General features: G+C 36.3%; 1 protein-coding gene across 2 annotated transcripts in view; it reads right to left on the reverse strand.

Moving 5' to 3' along the window:
• TBC1D22A (TBC1 domain family member 22A) overlaps nt 1–26,933 on the reverse strand; it is a 175,131-nt gene that overhangs the window by 126,963 nt on the left and 21,235 nt on the right. Inside the window, exons 5-8 of one of the 2 annotated variants that reach the window (XM_062018451.1) lie at nt 21,967–22,034; nt 14,056–14,184; nt 12,923–12,985; nt 4,311–4,425 (exon numbers count right to left, since the gene is read on the reverse strand). In XM_062018451.1, coding sequence (XP_061874435.1) covers nt 4,311–4,425; nt 12,923–12,985; nt 14,056–14,184; nt 21,967–22,034 — 375 coding nt within the window. Of the gene's footprint in view, nt 1–4,310; nt 4,426–12,922; nt 12,986–14,055; nt 14,185–21,966; nt 22,038–26,933 lie in introns of both variants that reach the window. The other variant, XM_062018444.1, reaches the window with a different exon arrangement.

The following is a 26,933-nucleotide window of genomic DNA, read 5'->3' on the forward strand; positions in this document are numbered from 1 at the left end:
TGGGAACTGGGGCTGTTTAGTCTGGGGAAGAGGAGATTGAGGGGAGATCTTATTAACATTTATAAATAACTAAAGGGTGGGTGTCAGGAGGTTGTGACATCCCTTTTTTCTGTTGTATCTAGCAACAGGACAAGGGGTAATGGAACGAAGCTGGAACAAAAAAAGTTCCACTTAAATATAAGAAAAAACTATTTCACTGTGAGGGTGATGGAGCAGTGGCACAGGCTGCCCAGAGGGGTTGTGGAGTCTCCTTCCTTGGAGGTCTTCAAGACCCACCTGGACATGTTCCTACGCGACCTGATCTAGGTGACCCTGCTTCTGCAGGGGGGGTGGACTAGGTGGTCTCTAAAGGTCCCTTCCAACCCCTACCATTCTATGATTCTATGAACAAAAAGAAAGGTAGAGCAAGAGAGCTATAGACAGACAAAGGCTTTATCATGAACAAAAGATCTTTATGTTCTGATAAGTAGCACTGGTCTGGGACTAAATCTCATCCCACCGACATTCAGATTTGCATCTGGATTAATTATTCCATAAAGTTGTGACAGTATCTATTTAGAAAGCATTAGGTAACAAAAGTTACATTTAATGGCTTCTACAAAAGGATTTAAGATCACAGGAAAAATACTTACAAGGGTAAGATGTCTCTTTCCAAATTTTTCCATTCATGAGTTCTTGTCAACATCCTGAAATTGTCTCTGTCTCCTCGACTGCAATATTGCAGACAACATCTCAACTGCCATTCTAGTCTTCAGCAGCCTCATTTTTCTTGACATTCTTTATCCAACATAAAATGATGGTCATTTTCTGCCCTTAACTTCTGATTAATCTTCTCTTAATCCAACACTGCTAGTGGTCTCAAAGTGGTTTCACACAGCCATTCCACGTAGCAATGGCCTGATATGCATCCGTATTATCATGGCATTTCTCTTGAGCTATCATCTCTCTGGATGGTGAATAAATCCAGGTCCCCTCTGTGGTTCTAGATACACACACCATACCCAGTCAATTGCTGACATTCAGATGTAGCCCTGAAATGTCAGATTTGTGAAGTGTGTCTGTTTTCGTGAGCAAGAAACCACAACTGTGTAGTACAATATAACACTTGTTAAAAATGTAAATCAACAGAAACTCTGAGCAACAGGAAGATGTACAAAGAGAGCAACATGTGCAGCAACTTGAAATAGGACATGCAGTCCAGTGTGAAATTTCCTTGTCTACATTAAGCTATCGAAGAGTGAGCAGTCACATGGTATATCTTATCTCCTCTGGAACTTCATCCACGTGGATGAGGATTCATTTCGACACAAACTGATATGCTACAAAAATGCAGAGCTTTCAGTAAAACTGCCGACAATAATCAGCATTTGTTCTGACAATGTATAACACTGCTATGTCAGATAGAGAGTTAGAATAAAATATAGTTCTCCGATATCACTAGTGTTTGAAATTCCAAACAAGTAGTTATGTCAGAATAAGCTTACAGATCGGTAGCATTTTTCATGGGAAAAAAAACAGAGGTTGAGACTGACACAGACAATCAACTACTGCAAGAAACGTAAGGTTTAAATTCCTCCTTCTCCTAATTTAGACCAGAAATCCTAACCTCAATCTACTGTATTCCAGCAGGGACTAGTATCTACTCGCTCTGAAACTTTCTCTAATTGTGGTAGTGCCTCTCCTGGCTTGCTTTGACAATCAAGTTCTATCTTAGTGAAAATGTTACAATATGCTGCTTTCACTGCAGAGCAGAGAACTAATGACACATTACTGAACTATGTTCCAATCATTCTTAGACTGGTTGAAAGAACGCTCTCAAAATTTAACATAATCAATTCCTACACTCAGTCATTCAACCTATTCTCAATGTGTGAATCTATGTGCTAAAATTAGGTACTTCAATCCATACTAAACCATCGAAGCATCTATGACTTTGGTCCTCAAAAAATGACCCACGAACATACTTTTTGGCATTCAGAATGGAATGAAAAAATATCTTAGTAGGCAAGTAAATTATCACCTCCATACATGTCATTTGTATCATCAAAAGCTTTTTAGTAACACTTCTCCAAATGGTTTCTGGATATCTATAGCAGAGCAGAAAGATTCTCATCACTAGAAAATGTCATACATTTGTTATGCAAGATTAAAGTCTCTCACAGCTGTCACAAAGCTAAAATAAACATGGCTTTCCTTACACCAAAATATTTGAAAAAACTGCAACTATGTAAAAGTTATCAGGATATATCATCAAATGATCTAATCAGCATAGATCTATTCATGAAATCATTGTTAATAATAATAATTTATTATTCATCTTTAATAATCCTTTGGGACCTCCTTTCCTTTTAGCTATAAAAAGAACATAAAATAAAAACCATTATCACTTCCAGTGATATGAATCAGAATCCAAGTGACTCAGAACTGCAACACAAAGTCTTCAGTTAAACTGAGAAAAAAACATTGAAGTTAAAAAAAAAGCAATAAATACAGTAATTGAAGGTACAAACCAATATTCCCTTATAATCGAACAAGAAATAAGATCTAGAAAAAAAATGGTAAACACAGAGCAATACTAGAGCCAATATTAAATATATTAACAGCTTAGACATTTTTGCTGTTATTCTGCATTTATTTCTATATAAATTACTTCAGCACAATTCACAGGCTGAGCTTTGAATCCTCCTGTAATTCCATTATATAGTTAAAATGCTTAAGTTAAAGTGCACACTCTTATTCATCTTACCTTGATTGAATCACACTAACTTGAATGCAGTAGAAAGACTCAAATCAAAACACTATTTAAAGACAAATCTTAGAAAGTTTTATATGTCACTGGAGAAAGCAACTGCTGTTAGCACTTAGCCAGGACCACTATTATATTGAAGAAAATACCTTCATTTTTCTATTTTTATTACAGAGATATTAGCTTTTAAATGAGTTTTCAGAATACAGTTTTATGAGTTACATACATTTTCAATGGCAATATATCTTTTACAGTTGTTGGTTCTTGAGTTTTGTCTTTCTTCACTGGACACTTACTGGAACACCTATGTTCTTTGATATAAAAATACTGATAAATTGGCAAACACATTAACAATCTCCAGAGTCTACAAATGCAAATTGATGGTAAAGACAAACTTATTTACCATATTAATTAAATGGTCTATTTAACATGGAATATCAATTCTCTAATTACATCTCATTTGAACTTCTTTTTTCAATTAACAACCCTAAAGTCTACTAGAGACCCTACTGTTCTAGGATCATTAAGAACATTTTCATTACCTGTCAAATGAGGGAGTAAAAGGCAGAAACTGCAAGTACCCTCAGGAGTAGGCCTCTACTCTACTTAAGATATGATTAGGGAGAAAGCAGCAGTAGTTGTCATTAGTTGCTTAGCAATGAAATGTTCCCCTATGAAACAAGAAATGAACAAAGCAACAGAGGTGTTGCCATGCAAATGAGTAAATGGATCCTCTATATCCACTCAAGGATAATCTGTCCTTCATTAAATCTAATCAATCTGGACTAAAACACCAGTGGGTCTCCTGCACACAGAAGTTAGGAAGAATCCACTACATATAGCTGCATTGAAGGACCCAGAAAATGAGTTGCTGAAGTTGCACATACAAGCATTGTGTACTTTCATTGTATGGGTGCATGACAAACAGAAATGCAACAGAAAAACAGTTTTAATTCAAACCAGATCAATGTTGTCATTTTTACTGTTTAACCTTACCTTTCATATCCATAGTTGTGCACAAATTATTAATGATTTCTGGATAACAATTACCCGCACTCTTAATGTCTATAAATTTATAATTAGTATTTAAATCTTTAAGTGAATAATGTTTCAGTAAGAGATGAGCATTTAGCCAGAGTTCAACAAATAAAAAAGTATTCCAAAAGTATGCTCACAAATAAGGACGTTAACTCCACAGAAATTCAGATGTTTATGATACTATTGTTCTAAGCCCCAGAAGATCAGACTTCTTAAGCAGAGAAATATGTTTACTGATGCCTTAATTTTTAGATCCAAATTGCAGGTTGCTATACTTTCAGTCACAGATCTAGTTTCATCCACTTCAATGTACTTCAATTTCCCCACCACACATTTAAAAGTCTTCCTTGTTTGATGGGGTTTTTTCCTCCTTTTGCTGTGGATTTGGTTTCTCTTCCATTATTGTCTAGTTTTGATTTTTTAAAAACATCTGTTCATTTCAACTGTACAATTTAAAATTTTCACCGAAAAAACACATAAATTAGAAGAGAGAGAATTCACAATTTAGTATCAGGACAAATCTTACCTATATATTCACAAACGAAGACTACAAAAAAAGGAGTAACAAGATCATTTATGCCCTGAACATATCCACTGGCTGGATGACGTATTGCCCAGATAAACAAAATTCTTTCAAAGATCTGAAAGACAGTTAAAGAAACTATCAGATAATTGATCAAGTGATGAGCACATTTTAAACAAGACACCTGAAAATTATACAACGACAATTTTAATATCATAGACTAACTAGTATAAAAACATGCATACAAAAGCATAAATGAATACTAATATTCATCATTAACTTCCACTGCTAGGTAAGCTTCTCAGTTCTTCAAAAGTAAGCATTTTCAGGGTATTAGCACATGTTAAAACCAACCCAGTATATAATTCACTTACAGTAGCTACGACAATGTAGCACTTAGTGATTGGAGCTCTTCCAATAAAATAAAACCATTCTATCCTCAAGAGACGGATTTTCCCACAATTTTTCAGCTCTTCAAATGAAGTATTTCATCAACATAGTATTCTTTTTATTAATAAATAACAGAAATTAGTACTTATCTAGCTTAGATTTTTTCTAATAACACAACCATAAAAAAGACTATGTAATTGTTAAGCTTGCCTAAGGCTGCAGTGTGGGGTTTATACTTCAGAACTAGTGTACAGGTGTATAGGTTTTGTCTCAGCTAGGTTTTGGTAGGAGGGGGCTACAGGGATGGCTTCTTTAAACAAAGATCTGCCAGAAGCTTTCCCTGTAGCTGATAGGACTCATGTAGTTAATTCTAAGGTGGACCCACAGCTGACCCAGGCCTGGCCAACTAGTGACCGAGGTAACACCTCTGTGAATGAAGTATTTGAGATAGGGAAGAAGTTGCTGTTCAGTTGCTGAACTGCAGCAGCAGCAGAACGAGTGAGAATGTGAGAACAGTATCTCCACAGACAACAAGGTCAGTGGAGAATGAGGGGCAGGAAGTGCCCTGGCACTGGAAGAAAGATTCCTGTTTCCTGTGGTGAGGACCATGGTGAGGCTGCTGTTCTCCTGCAGCTCATGGAGGCCACCAAGGAGCAGAGACCCACTTGCAGACCGTGGAGGACCCCATGCCGGACCAGGTGGATGCCTGAAGGAGGCTGTGACTCCATGGGAAGCTCACCCTGGAGCAAGTTTCTGGCAGGACTTGGGAGCCCATGGGAAGAAGAGCCCATGCCAGAGCACATTTGCTGTCAGGACTTGTGATCCTGTGAGGGACTCAGGCTGGAGCAGTCAGTACCTGAAGGACTCTTCTCCCGGTGGATGACCCACGTTGGGGCAGGGTGTGAGGAGCTGCCTCCATGGGAGGCCCCATGCTGGAGAAGTTCATGAGGAACTGTAGCCCATGGGAAGGACCCACGCTGGAGAACTTCATGGAGAATTATTTCGCAAGGGAGGGACTTCACACTGTAGCAGTGGGAAGTGTGAGAAGGCCTCCCTCTGAGAAGAAGCAGCAGCAAAGTCCATCTGTAATGAACTGACCATAACTCTCATCCCCCGTTCCCTTTGCCACTGTGGGGGAAGGAAGGAGAGTCTTGGAAAGGAGGAGGGGTAGGGGGAGGTTTTTTAAGATTTGCTTTTATTTCTCATGTTCCCTGCTCTGATTGTTCATTTATAAAATCAAACTATTTCTCCCCAAGTTGAGTCTGATTTGCCCATGGTATTAATTACTGAGTGATCTCCCTGTTTTTATCTCGACTCACAAACATCTTGTTATATTTCTCTCTCCCCTGTCCAGTTTAGGAGGGGGAGTGATAGAATGACTTGGTGAGCATCTGGCACCCTGCAGCGATAAACCACCACAAAAGTTAATAAAAACTCTGCAAAACTCAAGAAATGTAGAAATACTGCAAATGCCTGCCATATCACATAACCTCATCCCTCAACTTGCTTAGCATCTTCAAACACTCCTAAGGCCACAATATATCTGATCATGGGAAGGGCAGCATGAGAAGAGTATAGAGCCGGAAAATCACACAACTTAGTTACAATTAATTCAGATCTGTGACAGGCTATACCTCCTATCAATTATTTGTTTCTGTATGTGCTACATGTCTTTAAAATGCTGCAAAGAAGCAGTAAAGTGTACGTTGCTATATCCTTTGCCCCAATTACACGTACTCAAGCAAGTGTTACCTTCTGAAGCAAAAGAACCTTTGTTCTTTCCCCAGAAGCTCTACCCAAGAAGCTAGAATGCTGAAGAGGGTAACTAGAGCAGAGAAAAGAGAGCTTAAACCAAAGGACTACATCGCTCTTAAGATAAGCCTCAACACAAATTACAGACTTTGTAAGGAACTCAAGCAGACCATATAGTTCAGTATAACCTCAGAAGTCAACAATTTCTCATGCCTTTAAGAAAGGCTGTAAAAGGCATCCTCTGAAAGGATGCAATAGGGAGAGGAAGTTCAGATTAAGCCTGTGTTGTTTCTATTCAATCTCACCTCAAGTTTTTGCTAGATTAATAAATTTACTATTTTAATTCAATTTTAAATAAAATAACATTATTTACTTTAAAAGCTCTTGTTGTAATTTTCAAGTCTCGGCATATATGTCTCATATCCAGGTGCTTGAGAGTCCCATCACATGAGATATCTATAGCTAAAAACATACTTGTAAACTTTACTTTGAAAACAAGCCCAAAATATCAACATCTACCCTTCTCCCATAGGCTTCCTTTTGAGAATCAGCTTTCCTTAATCTCCAGGTTTTATGTCTTGCTGGCATGCTGAAAAGTGACAGAAGTAGGAAGGCTGTTAACAATATAAATTACCAGCTTTGCTGGGCATTGAAACACAAGCCTTAACACAGATCATGTCTGATCCATTACAGCTACAATTAAGATTCAGTTTTTGCTCAGTGTGATTTCATTTTTGTGGCCAAGATTAGGCAGAAAGGGAGATATTCATTTAGCATAATCTCTATAAATGCCTCATTTTCATTAGTCAAGATGCTTATTCCTTTACCTATAAATTCTTCTTAGTGCTAGTCCTGTCACCTCATGTTTTTTAATATGCACTGAATATTAAACTGAAAATATACCAACCTCTGCCCATCAAGCAATAGCCAGTGGGGTTTCAATGTCTATAAACTACTGCATAAAGACCTCAAGTTCTGACATTTACAGATTGCTTTTACATTTTACATAATTACACCTTTATGAAATTACAATTGTTTATGTCAATTTTTCTTGCTATTGGACAACTGTAAATCTCCCTAGGTTAGCTAGCTCACATTCATCCTTTCTGCTTCTGTCAGTTGCCACTTCTAGTTTCAGTAACATTCATTTTTCAGTATTATCAGTGTTATCATTCTGTGCTTCACTTCAAATAAAGGACACATTTAGCATATGGCAAATATAAATAACTGTGTTGAAAACAAATACAGCAAATTGTAGAATGTGGAAGTGTTATACACTACGCTGAATAAAGAAACTTCTAGTATGATGGAGTTACAATGTATGAACAGTGAGAAACAAACAAAAAATACCAGTAATCTGCTAAGTAACAGCTATTAAAACGCCCATCATAAAAACAGTCCTTTTCATGAAGGCATGTCTCTCATCAAATCCCAAATCTGTACCGCTAGATAACTACAAAATTTGTACCTCCAAACTTGCCTTTCCTCAGAACCTGATAATACAGTTTGCTTTGTAAATTGAGATGCCTATGGATTTCAGAGCATTTTTAAAAACCGGGTACGAAAACTAAGGTAGGGGTTGGGATGGTTACTGTTTGGGTTTGGTGGGGTTTTTTAATATTACTGAGCAGGAAGAATCACTCAGTGATTTGCACATCAGCTTTAATATCCCCAAATGCATCTAATCAGAAATTCAACAAATACACACTGAAATAGTGTTTTCAATTTCCTACCCATTTTCACAAAGTTTCATTTACTGTTCTGAATTGATGAAAGTAAGCACTGAAAACCTGAAAGGCAGACTGATTTAAGTTTCTATAGAACACTCCTCACTATGTTCAAATAGGACTCATTAAAAAGTGTCAACTTTCCCTAAAGGTTTCCTTCTTGATTTCCGAACCAGCAACAGAAACTGGAATTACTTTTCTACTATGAACCACTACATCTCTTGAGGTGTCATTACTAAACAATTATTCGCTTTTGAATTTAACTCTCATTCATGATAACAAGAACTATATTCATACACATAAAAGCGAAGAATCCATTAGCTTAAATGCAGATTTTTAATTTCTTGTGAGTCTTGCCACCTTCAAGGAACTCTAACGTCCCCAAAACTTTCATTATGAAAGATCTCAAGAACTTGGGGTTTATTTTCTAACAGGGGTGGAGGGAGTGGAGAAGGTGTAAACATTTTTAAAACGTTTTTAAAAAATTTAGTCAAATACAAAGCACAAATCGCTACTAAATTACATACTACTCCATATCAACTAATCAAATCTATTAAATCTAAACTTACAGTCATTATTCTTTAAAGGGAACTTGAATTAACTATATGGGGGATGATCTCCAGCTCCTCTCTCCTCCACTTTAAGGGCCACTATTTATTCATTCCCTGCCCTTTAAGATCTCTTCCCAACATTACCTTCGTCTCACCGAGGATACGCACACCTTCTATGAAAAATAAACACTTTAAACTCATTTTAAAAGGAACGTATAATAAAAAGTTATTTTCAGATGAGACTCAAAACACTTTTCCCTAAACAGAAACATTTTATTACAGAAAACAAATTCCAAGTTAAGATAAAAAAATAAAAGATCTTCATTAAGTCTAATGCAAATCTCTTTAGGAACACAGAGTCAGACATCACTAAGAACAGGAAAAAAAATACCTTTGAATACTAACATTTGGAAACTGAATTCAGAAGACATTGTGAAGTTTATGTATGTGTTATGTATCTGGTCTTTTGACTAAAGTTTTACTCCAGCTTGATCATTTAGAGCCTCTTCACCTCATTCTAAATGAGATTCTTCCTAATAGAAGTATCATTATTCTAAATCTCTGCAGCGTCAAAAATGAATATCTACAAAAGCCATCATGATATCCACAATAAGTCTCATACACAATGTCATCCTTTGAAACTTGTCTTTTACCCAAATTCTGATTCCCTTCTCTTCACTATAGCTCTTGCAATCTTGCCTTATAAAACAGGAAACAACTGTTGCTCACTTGGGACCAGCAACATCTTCCCCCTTGCTAGAAATAGGTCAGCTCTGGGCATAACACAGGGCCCCTGCCTGCACTGAGCCCTCAGGAGTATGTACAGAGGATAAGGCACTAGGCTGTGCTAGGATAGGGTTCAAAAAATTCAGAAAGGCAGATGAAGAAACAAGTTGAATGTTATGACACTTCCAGCATCATTTGCACTAGTCTTTGTAACATTAAGTTGGACTTGGCTCTCTTGGATCAAAGAGCAAAGGCAAAAATATAAGCAAGCCTACCTGCCCAGTAGCACACACATCTAGTCAGGAGACCTGTGGAGCTCTAGAAACATCTAACACATGATGCACCAGTACAGGCTGGGGACTGATCTACTGCAGAGCAGCTCCATGGAGAGCCCAGAGAGATTGTCATGTCTTCTTCCCTGGAGCTTTACCAAACCCACCTGGGCACATTCTTGTGTGACTTAATCGAGGTGAACCTGCTTTAGTAGGGAGTTGGACTAGATCTACAGAGGTCCCTTCCAACCTCATTCTGTGATTTTGTGAGTAGGAAAGATGGATTGGATGGGGGTAGGAGGTGGTGTGGTTTTGTTTGGGTTTTTTTTTAAACAAGAAAGCAGCAGTATTCCAGCTTTACAATGCTTTGATCATACTGATGAAAAGTATGTTCATCTATTTTAAGTCTCCGTTACACTTGTGTCATGGATCAATTCATTGAACGTTCAAACTAAAGGAATATAAGTATTATCAGTAAGCAGGGATATTGGGCTGTATTCAACTGACTAAATACATTTAATGAGCTGTACACATGAAATGAAATTACTATTATTGGAACATAATTTGATGTCACTTGCAAGAGCAATCAAAGTCTTTAAAAAGTGTGGATTTTAAAAATGTTTACTTTAAAACAATGTTTAAAATAGATACACTTATCCAATGAAACAAACATATATTTGGACAAGTTTATAAATAACTAGAAAAGAATGCTACTTTTATGAATAAAATATTTGCAAGTAAGATCTCGGTAAACCACATGAAATGAATGTCCTACCTAAGCAATGCTGTTATTTGCCAAAAGACAATAACAAAAAAGACCTAAAGAGTTTAATGTATTTAACAGTCTCACAAAATTAACCAAAATTGCATTCCAGAAGCAAACTTTACTGAATAGTTATTTCCTACTGAACTTCTATCAACCTACCAGATTTTACTTAGCATGAGTATTTCGATTTTACTTAGCAAGAGTATTTCCTCAAACAATAGTAAGAGAAGTAGTTTATTCTGGGAGCATCTACTAGTTCTGAAGTTGACTGTCATAATTTTCATTAAACCAGTCTATTTTTGGATTAATTACAATTCAGCTATTTTTTTTAAAACTCTCTTCAACTGTGACTGCTTGTAAAAAATCCTCTACTAATATCTTTTTCACATTAATATACTGTCTAAATTCCCAAATAAACTCTTTAGCACTAAGCTAATCACCCAACCAAAAAGGGATTCTGACTATCCTGTAACTAATTCTTTTCAATGTCTTATTATTATGGATCCTTTCCACAACACACTAAATATTTAACAAAAATTGCACTTTTCAAACGTCAGGAAATCTTGGCCATATCTTCTTTAATTATCAATAGAAGTTCACCTTAAAATTTCTAACTGTATTAAGGAAAAAGCAGATATTTATAGTAAATACAATTTTGTCTTCCTATAAACTATCATAAGGTTCACATCTAGTTGCAGTAACCAGCTCTTAAGAGCAGTCATACGAATATATCGTCTCATGCATGAATACACAGAAGACAAAACCATCAAAGATTCTACATTTTTACTTCTACCTGACAATCTCATAATTTTACTAAACTCCACTTTACTTGAAAATGTTGTCCAAAGAGAATGTTTTGTCATTTTTTTAATATTTTATTAGGCTACTTGACTTCAGATAAGTTAAATAGCTTTTTTCCTTCATTAAAACATGGGTGGACATGGAGGGGGGGGAAGACATCATTTTGGAGCATTTTTACTCAAATCATGAACTACAAAAACTTAATTATTGTAGATCTGAACCACAGTCACGCTCATTTGAGACAGAGGTGATCTTCTTGAAACCTTATGAACAGTTTAATCACAAAACGCAAGGAAGTAAAGAACCCATCCCCAAAACAGCCACCACTATGTTGAATGCAAATACATCTTTAGAATAATTTAAAAGACTATTTCTGAAATAATTGAAGTATTTCTTCCCTCTTACGACTATTTGAGTGTTCTTCTTTCTCTAGTGATTTTATTCATGAAATAATATTCCCCTCCAAATTCATTTATTGGTTTGTTTCTAGCTATAAAATCAACACTGATCTTATTAATGTCTTTGATAGTTTATTTCTTGCTGGCATTGTTTCTCCTCTTGTCCCTTTATTTTTCTTACTTTACTCTGACTCCTTCATAGAAAAGCCCAGGTAGAACATCACTGGGTAGAAAGTATAGGGAATATAGTATTTTCTTTCAAAAAAATAAAAAATCACCTGTGAAAAGTTACTGCTTCAAACTGATTCCTCCAACACATAAGGAGGAGCACTTCCATTAAACCAATAATTGCAAGAGCGGAAAAAACAACGAAAGCTAGTGCTGCATTTAACTTCTCGTGTCATCTAATGACCTATCAGAAGATGTTCTATAATGACACTAACAGAACCTACATGGAAGTATACCTGAAGTTCTAGCTAGAACCATTAGAAATGAGAAGAAATTGATCGATTAGAAGAAATAAAGAGGATGATTCACACCTTCTATACTATTTATGACCTATATACTTTACAAAGAAAAATCCCCATGGGATTCAACTACCCAAGAACATAGACCAATTCAATTAACATATTTACCATTGATTGATTATATTTACTACAGTAGTTAAAGGAATTTAAATACTGTACTGAATATGTAAAACTTCCAAAGAAGCAAAATCAAACAGAGAACACAAACCAGTCATGCTCCAAATTCACAAAAAGATCATTTTCCCAAGTGGAAAACTCTATGTTAAGAACTTCCAGGCCTTAAATGATTTTGACAAATAATATAGAACCATGGGAACTATGCATGGGATTCTAAACTTTGGATTACTGCAGAAACACATTATTAACAAAACAGATAAAAAGCAACAACATACAAAAAGGCACAAGACCGAAGGAAAAACTGACAGGTTCAATACAGGAGATGAACAAGATTTCTTTTTCTGATTATGTTTACACTGCTGTAAAGAACACCTGTACTTATAAATATATTTATATATATATATATATATATATATATATATACACACACCTATACTTATATATCTTATTTTTTTTAACTTTAAGGTAGCTCTGAAATAAAAATAGCAAGTGTTGTCAAATTAATTATTAACCAACACTATGGTATTAAATGAATCAATAAAATAGTTTCTCTAACAAAAAAAGTAATTCTTTAGATATCATTCTTACCTCTGTTACTTTGGGCTGAAGTCTTAAAACTTCTGGACTCATGCGTGGGATATCTATATGGATCTAATTAGATAGAAAGAAGAAAACTGTAAAAGGAATCATAGAGTCATAAAATCGTAGGGGTTGGAAGGGACCTTTAGAGATCATCTAGTCCAACCCTGCAGAAGCAGGTTCACCTAGATCAGGTCGCATCACCTAGATCAGGTTGCAAATCAACAGCACACTTTTTAAACACCACAACAGTTAAAACAATCCTATGGTTTTGCAGTACTAGTTATAATCTCATTGTATCACTATTTTTGGAATAACATGGGTTTACTGTATTTCAAATCATATCTCCAAATTTTTAAATGGTTGCCAATCTTTCAGTAAGCCAAAAAAAAACCAAAAAAAAACAATCCACATACACTTTGTTTTCAAATTTTAAGATTCTTATATAGCGTTTTGATTGCAAAGTTTAGCCATATTGGCAATACTCATCAATTCAGCGTAATGATAAGTAAATATATACTATTACTTCTTCAGCTTTTAACATGTTCAGTTGATACTATCTTATATACTTGTTACTTAAGACCAGGCTTGAGGCTGAAAGGAAGATGTCAGCTGCCTCTATCCTAAGGAAGTTTTAAGTAGTACTGCTTGGTTGATACTTAGGAATACAAGCTACTCATTTAACACAAAATTTGAAGAAAAGTTATCTGGGTATCTTGGGTTGGCACACCTATGTTTACTGCACATCATACACACTTTCAACTACCTAAGCAGAAGCATGCAGCCAGGAGGAACCAGTCACTGTTACACTTTCTCTGTCCCTCTTCACTCTTTTGAGGGTTTGAGCAGGAGATGAAGGATTTTAAAATCCTCCTATTCTTAAATGGAAAAACATGGAAGACACAAATGGTAGCATCACATGGCATGACTAAAACTGACATTCAAAGAAATCTACTATTTTGAATTTCAGATCAAAATAGCTTGTAGTTTTGCCTCTGAAACGTAGGAAAACAATTGATTAGAGAGTTGTCGATCAAGTAAGACTATAGAAACACAGAAAACTAGTAGCAAACTTCAAAAATGATCTTTAAGTTCTTCAGCAGATGTCTTGTAGGTATAAGTCACTTCAATAGGCATTCTACCTGTCTATAGGTATCCTGGTGACTTTCATCATTTCTGGAATCATAATATTGTTCAACAAATGCAAAATACTCTTTGCGTTTTCTTTGTAAAGTGCTTTCTCTTCGGTCCACATTTGCAGGAAGATAGCCCTGAAAAAAAAAAAAAACAGTGAAATGAAAGGATATTACTTTTTGCCTGGTATTTGATTACAAGTGACAGGAAAGTTAATAAACTGATGTAGTGTCATGCAGTCCTAACATGGATGTGAATGAAATAAATCAGTTTGGTAAATCAGTCTTGTAATCATTCCCAATGATACAAAAGTTCAGATACAAACATCTAAATAAATTCAGCTTTTTAAGAAAAATTCCAAGTTTTTCCACCCATAAAAGGCAATTTCTCATCAAGAATTTTACGATTATGCTTGCCTTCTGACACAAAAAGTTCAAATAAATAACTTCAGATAAACATAACGCTATATGAGTTCATTAATTTCTGTATTCCTCCATGACCACAATCAGAGCAAATCTATTAATTTTTAAACAGTTGCCTTCGAGTAGGAATTATATACATTAGAAAATATCTTTGAGTTAAAGCTTGTGGTACAATAGAGTATAATTCAAAAGCTTTAAAAATATTTATTTCCTGGTTTCAGATGAGAAAAAAGTAATTTCAAGCTTTCATTTAATCTTAACAGATCATTGAAAGTCGAATGACAGAAAAATCCTCAACAGCACCTGTAACTGGGCTCTTACATCTAAGAACACTAGCTGTACATTTCCTTAGATGTTTCCCAAACAATATTTATAATTTATATTTTTCATAAAGTATGGACTCACTAAGGAAGTCATGTGTCAGACAATGCAACAATGTATAATCCTGCCTAAATACAGAATGTATCTGAATGGTTCTTCATTGACCTCATTCATATATTTATACATACATGTATATGAAAATCCCTAATATCCATTCACATTTTCATCTTTTGTCCAGTTTGATCCTTGGGCATTTTAACCTACTTTACATTTAAAAAAATAACAAGCTCAGGTTACTATTTCAGTATTTTACAAACGGAAATCATAGAATCTTGGCATGGTAGGGGTTGGAAGGGACCTTTAGAGATCATCTAGTCCAACCCCCCTGCAGAAGCAGGTTCATCTAGATCAGGTTGCATAGGAACATGTCCAGGCGGGTCTTGAAGACCTCCAAGGAAGGAGACTCCACAACCCCTCTGTGCCAGGGCTCCGTCATCCTCACAGTGAAATAGTTTTTTCTTATATTTAAGTGGAATTTTTTGTATTCCAGCTTCATCCCATTACCCCTTGTCCTGTTGCTAGCTACTGTAGAAAAAAGGGATGTCCCAACCTCCTGACACCCACCCTTTAGATATTTATAAATGTTAATAGGATCTCCCCTCAGTGTATCCTCTTCCCCAGACTAAACAGCCCCAGTTCCCGCAGCCTTTCCTCATATGAAAGATGTTCCAGTCCCCTGATCATCTTGGTGGCCCTGCGCTGGACCCTCTCCAGCACTTCCCTGTCCCTCTTGAGCCGAGGAGCCCAGAACTGGACACAGGACTCCAGATGAGGCCTCACCAGGGCAGAGTAGAGAGGGAGAAGAATTTCCCTTGACCTGCTGGCCACACTCTTCTTGATGCATCCCAGGGTGCCATTGGCCTTCTTGGCCACAAGGGCACATTGCTGGCTCATATTTAGCTTATTATCAATCAGGACTCCCAGGTCTCTCTCCACAGAGCTGCTCTTCAGCAGTTCAGACCCCCAGCCTGTTCTGGTGCATGGTGTTGTTCATCCCCAGGTGCAGGCCTCTGCACTTGTCCTTGTTGAACCTCTTGAGATTCCTCTCTGCCCAACTCTCAAGCCGGTCGAGATCCCACTGAATGGCAGCACAGCCTTCTGGGGAATCAGTCAGTCCTCCCAGTTTGGTGTCACCAGCCAACTTGCTGAGGGTACACTCTGTCCCCTCATCCAGGTCGTTTATGAAGATGTTGAACAAGACTGGCCCCGGAATCTATCCCTGTGGAACTCCACTGGCCACAGGCCTCCAACTCGACTCTGTGCCATTGATCAGCACCCTCTGGGCTCTGTCATTCAGCCAGCTCTCGATCCAGCTCATTGTCCACTCATCCAAGCGAAATATCACTATTGTTATCAAATTTTCAGTTTATATGTAAGGTACACTTAATAAAAACACCATTAGCCATGTAACTGGCAACCAAAAAGTCCCCTGAGTACTCAGAAATAATTAATGTTTTCTTGTAAACAGCTTGATTTCAAATGATCGATATCAACATCCCGTAACACTAGTTCATATTACACATACATAGCAGTCCTGAAAAAAAGTCTTTGTACAACAATCGTTCTAAAGATAACTGAGTTTCAAGAAGATTTGGACATCCAAGACAACGTAAGAAAGATTTAATAACCATGTTAGTCACTAGTCAAGTCAAACTGAAATACTTCTTGCCAGTATTAGAAAAGCTCTCCTTCCACAGTAGCAGCTATCACCATACTATTGATAATCAGTAAAAATAAATAAATAAAATTTATCAGATTGAAGGCTTCTTAGCACAAATATTCCTCATAAGATCAAAAATATCCTATACTAGATGTGCAGCACATATACATGCTTATATAGTTAGTCTATATACAGCTATCACAAGTAAAAGGTTGTTCCTTGAACTGAAAACAACTTTCTTATATTCAGTCCTAAACACTACAAGCAAAAATGGAAAAGGGAAATCAGATATGCTAAAATTGCTAGTTATACAATAAAATTAATCACACAAAGTAGAAAAAGTCCATTTCTCTCCTGCAACAAATCAACACCTTGTCCAATTTACACAACTTCTGTTTTGCTCAATGTTAAGGGAAAAGTAAAAAATACGGACCATAGTAAACCATTCTGATGCTCATCTACAAGAGCCAGAAAGAGGATCTGGAGAACTACAGGCCTGCCAGCCTGACCTCAGTGCAGGGGAAGATTAATGAACAGATCATACTGAATGCCATCACATTGCACGCATGGGACAACCAGGCCATCAGTCCCAGACAGCACGTGTTTCTGAAAGACAGGTCCTGCTTTACTAACTTGATCTCCTTCTATGACAAGATGACCCTCTTAGTGGATGAGGGAAAGGCTGAGGCATTCTCCTAGAGAATCTGGGTGCCCATGGCTTGGAAATATGTACTCTTCAGTGCGTAAAAAAATGGCTGGATGGCTGGGCCTAGAGAGTGGTGGTGAATTGAGTCAAATCCACTTGAAAGCCAGTCACTAGTGGTGTTCCCCAGGGCTCAGTGTTGGGGCGTGTTCTGTTTAATATCTTTAGAAATTATCTGGATGAAGTTTTTAAGTTTGCAGACAACTCCTGTTGTCTTGTTGGGTAGGAACGTTGATCTGCTTGAGGGCATGAAAGCTCTACAGAGGGACCTGGACAGGCTGGAACAATGATCTGAGGCCAAGTGCATGAGGTTCAACAAAGCTCAGTGCTGGGTCCTGTTCCTTGGAGACATACAATGCTACAGGCTTGGGAAAAAGTGGCTGGACAGCTGCCTGGCAGAAAAGCATCTAGGGCTGTTGGTCAATAGAGACCTGAATATATGTTGACCAAGAAGGCCAATAGCTTCCTGGCTTGTAATCAGATATGGTGTGGCCAGTAGGACCCAGAAAACAATCCTTCCCCTGTACTCCGCACTGGTGAGGTCACACCTCAAATACTGTGTTCAGTTTTGGGCTTCTCATTACAAGATGGACATTGAGTGTGTCTAAAGAAGGGCAAGTGAAGGGTTGAAAGCACAAATCTTATGAATAACAGCTGAAGGAACTGTTTAATCTGGAGAAAAGGAGGCTGAGGGGATGTCTTATTGCTCTCTGCAATTTTCTGAAAAGAGGTTGTAGCAAGGTAGGAGTCAGTCTCTTCTCACAAGTAACAAGTGATAGGACAAGTCTCAAGTTGCTCCAGGGGAGGTTTAGATTGGATATTAAGAAAAAAAAAAATCACCAAAAGAACTGTCAAGCATTGGAACAGGCTACCCAAGCCAGGGAGGTATTTGAAGGATACACAGATGTGGCACCAAGAGACATGATTTAGTAGTGGACTAAAGCAATAGGTTAACAGTTGGACTCTATGATCTTATAGACCTTTTCCAATGATCCTATCAATAGATTTTTTTAAAATATCTCTACATTAAAATAATTCAAAATGTCTGCCCTTACATTAATTTCTTAGTTTAAGATCACAACAAAGTAAAAACTACATTATATTTCAGATATTTTAAGAGGCACTTTCTCTGTCAAAAATGTATCTTTTAAGATGTACTGACTTGCCTCTGGTTCCAGGTACTTTAAATCACACCAGCTTAACTTTTGCCTTGAGACTTAGTCTGACATTTAATATCCTGTCCCAGTGTTTTCTATTAAGTTCAATATTGAATTCTGTCTCACATTTATTCTGAACAATTGGGATTTTTTTCCTGTAGGATATCTCTGTTCCATTAGAAAACAATTCATTTGTGGATCAAATGTGATTGTTTGAAGGACACCAATGTTTTCTCAGCAAGTCTTTTTGCCATTATTCAGTTTCAAAGACTGAAGTAATCTTTCAATTGGACATGTCTTGCTTCCTGTTCACTTTACAAATTGGGGGGGGGGGGGGGTGGGGAGTTAAAAGTTGGAAAGACTTGCAATATCATCAGGGATTAAACTGGTAGAGAGTTTAATCCATTTACTCAGTCATTTCCTCCAAATGCTTTTGCAATCACATCTTCAGTTTTGTTATTGAAAACAGAAGTGAGCATGAATAGTTCTCTTGCTGCTTAAGTACAGTACACTGAAAGTTTTTCCTATGTTTTAAAAATAAATCGTATATACATATATATATATACATACACACTGTTACCAGTAGACATGCATAATAACATTAACAGCTTCTCAACATTATATCGACTTTCATATGCTTTCCCTTTGAAGAACTATTAATGAAATACATGTTTATTACATAGTCAGAAGGTTAATATTACTCAACTGTTCAATTTTTAAAATAATGTTTTGAAAATTACAGCTTCAACATGGCTTTTACAAACAAAACAATCACCTTCTGCCTTAAATACTATCAATTGTACTTAGTTCCTCAAGTATGTTGAAGTTTGGGCTTTTTCAGTAATACTTCCGAACAAGTCTAAAACAAACACATCCAGCCTTAATTTAGGTCTAAACTATGCTTTGGTTTGTTTAGTTTTCTGGTCGGGTTTTGTTTTTGTAACTCATCTTTAACCAGAACAGTTTTGGTTTTGTACCTGTATTTCCCCAATAGCTCCCAGAGCACTTCATAGCACAACAGATTACCATACTATCATCTCTTATGTGAGACATACATTAGTAGTAGCTAACGTATTTAAACAATTTAGATGACTTAAAAAGTATTTACCATTAGAAAAAAAGCATCATGGAGTTTATGACCACACAGCCCTTTTTCTTCTACACTTCAGAAAGAAGACGAAAGAAGTTTCTAACTTACAAGTATGGAAAAGTTATGACTATTAAAGGATTCATCTTTGCATTTCCAAAGTGTATCAGTTGAGGATTACCTAGCAGATAAGAAATCATGCTAAGAACTACAAAAGAAAAGTTAAGAACTTTTAAAAGTTTTTTTCCTGTCATCAAATAGCAAACAAAGAATCCCAACTACCTCACCCTCTCACAGAATCATAGAATCATTTAGGTTGTAAAAGACTTTTAAGACCATTGAATCTAACCCTAACACTGCCACATCCACCACTAAACCATGTCTTTCAGTGCCTCATATACACATCCTTTAATACTTTCTGAAATGGTGACTCACTCCACCACCTCCCTGGGCAGCCTCTTTCCAAAAAAATTCCAAATACCTAATGTAAACTTTGCCTGGTGCAACGTGAGGCCATTTCCTCTTGTCCTGTCACCTGATACTTGAGGGAAGAGACCAAAACTCATCTCACTACAACCTCCTTTCAAGTAGTTGCAGAGAGTAACAAGACAACTCCTTGGCTTCCTTTATTCCAGGCTCAATAGCCCCACTTTTCTCAGCAGTTCCTCATAGGACTTGTGCTCTTGACCCTCCACCAGCTTCATTGCCCTTCTTTGGGCATACAAAAGTCTTATTCAAAAAAAAAAAAAAAAAACCACTTTACTCTGAAAGTAAAAATAAAATAACCTGAAGATGGTATATTTGCTGACGCATGGCAACGACAGACAAAGGTAAGAATTTAACTGGAACACACCCTTGAGTGGTTAAACAACAGAACAAAGGAATTCTACACATAGGAATTTCTCTAGAATGGGATCTCAGGAATACTAAACCAAAATCAACTTATGGAATGAAGCTGGAGCTCACACATGCTCTTACTCGAAACTAAGAAAATTACTGTAGTTAATTTTAGTCTCATTCCAACTCTCTAGACTTTGCTGTCAATTCTCCCATTCAGAACTTCACCTGTCCTTATGGTTTAACCTACAGTATTTCCAAGTCAACTTTGAGTTAGCCATATTTTTTTTACTTTACATCCATTATAAGAGGCATTCTAAACTTCGAGAGAAAAAAAAAATGCTCTTTTCATTACCAAAATCTCAGACAACAACAGAACTAAAATAAATTGTACACTGCATGTTTACTTTCAATTACAGCAGGGTATTTGAATATCCACCACTAAGAAGCTACATCTGCATTTAGCATTAGAATGAACTGAGCTGCAAATTTAGTAGAACTCGTCTGCAAAAGAGATTCAGTCACTAGAAATCAGTCTCAATCTGAAATAAATACTTCTCATTCCCTACTGAATCATTCTATAAAAAGCAAAGCTATTTAAGTCTCCTCTCTGAAAAATTCAATAGTGTTGAAATTGTTATGTTTCTAACACAGAATTTTAAACAGTTCTTAAATGCATGAAGATTTGCTGATAAAGTGTGTTTCATAGTCCCTCGAGAGCAGACAGCACGAGATTTTTGCTTCTTTTTAATATAAACATCCTCACAAGTTCTTTTCCCAACCAGAGGCAGGCAAACAGCTAAAATGCACAACTGTTTGCCATCACAAATACTAGAGGTGAAAAGTTTGACGTGAAAAATACTCCTATGAGGAAGATATTGTATTTTTGCAGAAGAACCTTTTAAATATAGTGCAAACACCAATTTTGAAAAATTCTCGTTCTGTACCACCAACCATGAATCACAGATTCCTGCAAGCTTGTCTGTGATGCATCACTGAAACAACTCTGTGTGCCGTTCCATGGTATTTCAGGCAATCTACTCCAAAGCTACTGCTGTTGCAAAATCCTCTGAATGCCGGGCAAAGTTCAGAGAGTTCAGCCAGCAAAGAACTAACACTACAAAAAAGTGATTAACTTTTTAATTAGCTTGTCTCCCTGAACTGACTCACTAGTCTGCCATCTGCAGAGCCCGTGACCACAGTGGCTCAGATTTGTTCCTATCACAGCTTTTCCTCAGTACAGTGTTAATCCTTGTCACTACTTTAATGTCAAGTCAGGAACCAATAGGCTTCATTTCCTCTACTGTGTGTCTCTTTTCAAGAAAACTGTAAGAACCTACTTGTCTTTGAATTCTCCACCATTCCATCAAAATTGGCTGAAAGAGGCCACTGCTATCACGTAAGTCTTTCTTTCATAGAAAGCCAGGCTGAGAAATAAAGATATACAGCTGACATGATTTACTATTACTTCTCATTCCCCTCCTTTCAGTTTGACAAATTAATCTTAAAATTGAACAAAAGAACAGAATTTTCATTACAGTTCAGCCACAAGATGCCATGTTTTCAAGTATTTTTGATGGATTGTAACTCAAGAAAAATTATTTGCAATGCCTGAAAAAACTATTGCTACTAAATGCAAAGGAAGAAGAAACAAAAAAACAAAGCAACTTACTGAAAGAAGCTTCCATGCAATTGGACGAACCCGTTTGGGAATGCCAGACCAACTCAATTTCCGCAATACTTCTATTAAAAGAGAAGTATTTCATGAGAACTAAGAAACCTACTATAAATTAACATACACAGATATGTTCAAATTAGCACAAACCTGTTTGCAACAATGATCATGTGTTCTCATAAAGTCCAGTGAAATCAGAATTATGTGGCAATTTTAATGAATTAATAAAATACTGGATAATTACTATCCATAGGAATGCCTACGATAATATATGCTGAGTGTGATAAAGTAACCTTCTGCAGTATTTTCAGCTTTACTTTTTACTATACATTCCTTATATTAACCTGCAAAAGCTCTTCAGTTTCACTGTAGAACAAGCTTATACAGTTCCTAATTGAGATTTACAGTTAAAAAAACAGAATGATACTTTATGGCATTCTCATTTTTCTGTCGTACTTTTTTCTCTTGAAAGATGCTTGTTAGATACCACACCAAGTTAAACCAACCGGTGAGACCTGACATTTTTTGGTGAAAATTATCATGTGAAAAAAAAATCTACAAAAAGCATGGAAAAACATCAAGACAAAAATGCTTAATTGTGTTCTTAAGAAATGATATTTTTATGAGATCTATTTGTAGCTCTTCCTCTTCTTAGTCTAAGTAGAAAATTTAGGTTAAAACTGCACAAGTTCAAATTATTAGCCTGCTAAAGAATATAGAACAACAAAATTCTACATTTTACTTTGCATATACTTACTCTAATTAATTACATATATACACACACTTGAATTAGCTATTTATATTCCAGCAAAATTAATTCCTATCATATGCCTATATTTCCAAATTCTATGCTTTGACAAAGACTTTACAAGGCCTGACAAAGCTTTGACAAATCTTATCATGTTAGGTGTGGTATGTTATCGTAGAACAAATTATTTCTAGACATATTTCCAACTATTTTTAACCAGGAATGAAAACATAGTCCACTCAAACCAGTACAATATTTTTAAAATATATAATGTATTCAAGGAAAGAGAATCTGATTTTAAAAGTTTATCAATACTAAATAAAGAAAAAAGAGAATGCTTAATTAGCCATTAAAGTTTCTCAAAAAAAGCAGCAACAAAAGCAAATAAAAACTTTTGCAGTATTAATTCTCCCGTCATTAAGATGTCCTATTTTCACTTTATATACATGCTAGCCAAAATATTACTTGCAAAATCCATTTTGTCTTTAAAATGCAATGACAGTATTACTATGAAGTTAAATAAATCATGGCCAAAAACAAAAAAATCCATTCATACTTTCATCTCTTTTTCTTACTAGAAAATAAAGACAGGAAAACTGGCAGGAGGCAGAAGACTGTTACGGTCATAGGTAGACAAGTGACTTTAGGGTGGTCATTTCAAACCAATCATGACTATTCCAAACAGACATAGACTTACCAACAATTGCTCAAGTAAGAAAAACTACTGAAGTAAGTAAAAAGTACTGAATATACACACATGCAACGAGTTATGCTTTTCTCTCACTTGGAGCACTGTCCCAGCCAAGATAACAACAGCAACACAGTTGCTTGGAACAGTGAACATGACCAAAATTCAAGCAAAATAGTGACCACATGCTGCATTAGGAATGAAACATAGAAGAAACTCAGAACAGAAAAAACAGATATTTAAAAGAAGATATTAAAAGCCCATTATCTCCAAGTGAATGTGTTTGCAATCTTGAATCTAGTCTGAAGAAAAAGGATGACCTTCTTACAACATCAATGAAACTGTCATCTATAAGCTTTAAAATACTATCTTATGTGACAAAAATAAGTTTCATTAATAGGGATTTTTTCTTTTCTACGCTTCAAACCCATGAACAAGTCAAAATACATTAACACAGATGAAAATTTGAAGAAAATAATCTCCTAATGTGTTCTTGACTTATGATGTTCTGTAGTTTTGTTTTTAAATTAACTAATTTCTACCTTTCCTATAGAAGAAGAAATACAAGGACGTCAAGGCAACACCTTGTTAAAGCAAGAGTACACAAATAAGCCAAGGTTATTTGCTATGAGAACAAGTTATATTTAGATATGTACTACTGTGTAAGTACACCAAACCACCAGAATACCTAATCATGTAGGAATATCATGTTGAACATAACCAAAGATAAATTCAGTTGCATACCTTGGGAAATTCAAAGGCTAGGTAAAGGGAAAAGTATAAGAACACACCAAGAACTGTCTTAATGAATTTCCAGAAAACAAAAGATTCCTGAGCCTTGTATTTCCTTGTATTTGTAACCTATTCATGTCTATGACAACAGTTTGATTTTAATATACTAGCATTAATAACTTCACTCCCTGTAACTGATTACATTTTATTTTCTTTCATACATTTTATTTTCTTTCTTGTTTACAGTCTATCCCTAACCAACATGCTGATAATTTACAGCAAATACGCTCTACACAAACACTGTAATGCTGGTTCTTCCCTTCCCTTTTTATTAGTCGGCATAGGCAGACTATTGTCTACTCTTTTATATAAAAATAAAAACATACACCATCAGGCAGAAACAAAAGTTAACTTCATTTTACCTGTAACGATTCCAAAACAAAAAACGCAATAGACCTTTGGTCAGGGAAGTCCAAACAGCAGACAGAGACATTTTACGTTCAGATGGCAAGGCAATAACATCAGAAAAAAGCGATACTACTGGAGTTCGGTATGAACTGAACTCTCAAAGAAACAATGAAGGCAGAATTTGTGCAGACTATAAATGCTGATCAAGAGAGAGAGCAAAGTTTAAATTGAACTACATATCACAGGCTGGCGCAACAAATATACTTCCTCATGAGTACACTGTCACTGCAAATATGAGGGATTTGATGGGAAAGCAATGTAATACGCATCTGAAATTCTCTCATAACTGACTCCTTGGTTTCACTGACAGTAAATACAAAATGGCACCCAAGATCATCCATTCACAATAAAAACCTAAGCTTGGGCAGAGATGCATTAAGTGCAACAGCACAGAGACCAGTGACTGATACACTGCAGACAGAAAACAAAAACTAAGTCTAAAGTGAAAGAGCTATGGGGATGCCATGAACAAGCTAATGGAAAAGTGTCTTCTGAAAACCCAAGAACCTGCACGCACAAAAAAAAAAAAAAAAAAAAAAAAATCAATACAAACAGTTCTGCCATGACACACAGCAAGTCTGGAGTACACAACATAGCTGGACAGGAACAGGCTTCACTAACGAATGCTTTAAAGAAGAGTAGATGGACACTACCAAAGAAAAACCAAGGAATAGGATTTTTTTTCCCTCCCACATCAGGGAAAGATGGAAAATAATCTGCTAACTTTAAAACAGAACAAAAGTCTGAGTGTATTACTACTTTGAATGGGCTTTTCGCTCTTAGAAATTCACTCTTTATGCTAATAGCTTTGAGAGACTAATTTTTCAGGTTGGGGAGAGGAGAGATGGTGAGCCGCAGAAAGAACACCACAAAAATTTCAAAACAGATAAATCAATATGTTATCAGGTAGTGTGATCATCTATAGAAGATCTTGATATTTGGCCTTTAAATAGCCATTTATCTAAGAAGTTCAAGTTAAAATAAACTCTTTGCATTTCAAAGAACAGAAACCACCATGTTCATAATAGATGATGTTTGAGATCCAGAATAATTGTTGTGATTATAAGGCAAAATTTGTAAATTCACACGCTACAGTTTAAATCATAGCAACTTTAGCAATTTTCCTGAAGCAAGCAGAAGATGGGTCCCTTAATTTGATTTACATGCAATTCCAATTCTACAAAAGCAGACAAGATATATTTCTGATATTGCAAGCTCCCAACAACTGTCAAAAGCAAGAACTATCACCCAGTCTAACAGTATTGGCAGTGAATGTCCAGTATCCATAGAATAGTGGCTCCACAAAAAAACATAGAAGAAACACCAAGTCAGTGACAACAGTATTGATTCTTGATTCACCAATCCAGGTGTCTCCTTGCCAGCCAAGGAAGCCCTCTTCCCATACATCCACCTGGCAGCTGAAGCAGCTTTGACTTGTATTGAATGGTCTTACCAGGTTTACTTTATTGTCAGACTCCAGCTGTGATGGCAAAGCACAAGCTGCTCAATAGCTACACCCACAGAGCACCTGCTGCCATACCTCACCCTTTTTCTCCATTACTTGATTTTCTTTTTGTGCTACCCTTCTACCTCATTTTCTCTGCCCAAAATTAACGAATAACTCCAATTACTTCTTAATGGTTCCAGTTTCCATACAGCTACATACAAATTCGGTCTCTCTGAAATTACCACCTAAGCACTGCTGGTCTTGTAACACTGCACCTTCCTCCCAGGAAGGCCCCAGTCTTCCCCTTCATGCAGCAGCACTGTTTGGACATTTTTCACAGATTTCCCCCTTTACTTGTGAAATCCAGGCATCCCATAGCTTCTCACACTGTTGTTTGTGATGTTCAGCAATTTCTCACATCATCTCCAGTAGCTCTCCACACTCCAGGGAGTTATCTCAGCCTCCAAGCTTAAATACTTGTCTGCACCAAGTTTCAATTGCACCCCTGATTTGATGACAAGTAAATCCCCAAGCTACCAATCACTAAATCGTAAGTATCACAATCACTGGTTATATTCTTCGAAAAGACAAGAAGATAGTAATCAGAGTAAGTAAAAGGCAAAGTAAGCATATACTATGAACAACACTAAAAAATGCTATTATGTATCATTTATGAATGGAAAAAAAATAAAAATATATTAACTGTCTTCAATAAACACATCTACAAATTATGTATGCATTTCTCCAAAGAACACAGTTATAAGCTAAGTTTAATAACAGTCGGTTAAGTCAGTTGAACAACAACAAAGGCCCCAAGGCTTCAAATGCAAGTGAGTGATCTCCAACTGTGTATCCTACTGCTTCACTAGTCCTTGTACAGT

This window comes from Colius striatus, chromosome 1, assembly GCF_028858725.1.
Source record: "Colius striatus isolate bColStr4 chromosome 1, bColStr4.1.hap1, whole genome shotgun sequence".
Taxonomy (NCBI): Eukaryota; Metazoa; Chordata; class Aves; order Coliiformes; family Coliidae; genus Colius; species Colius striatus.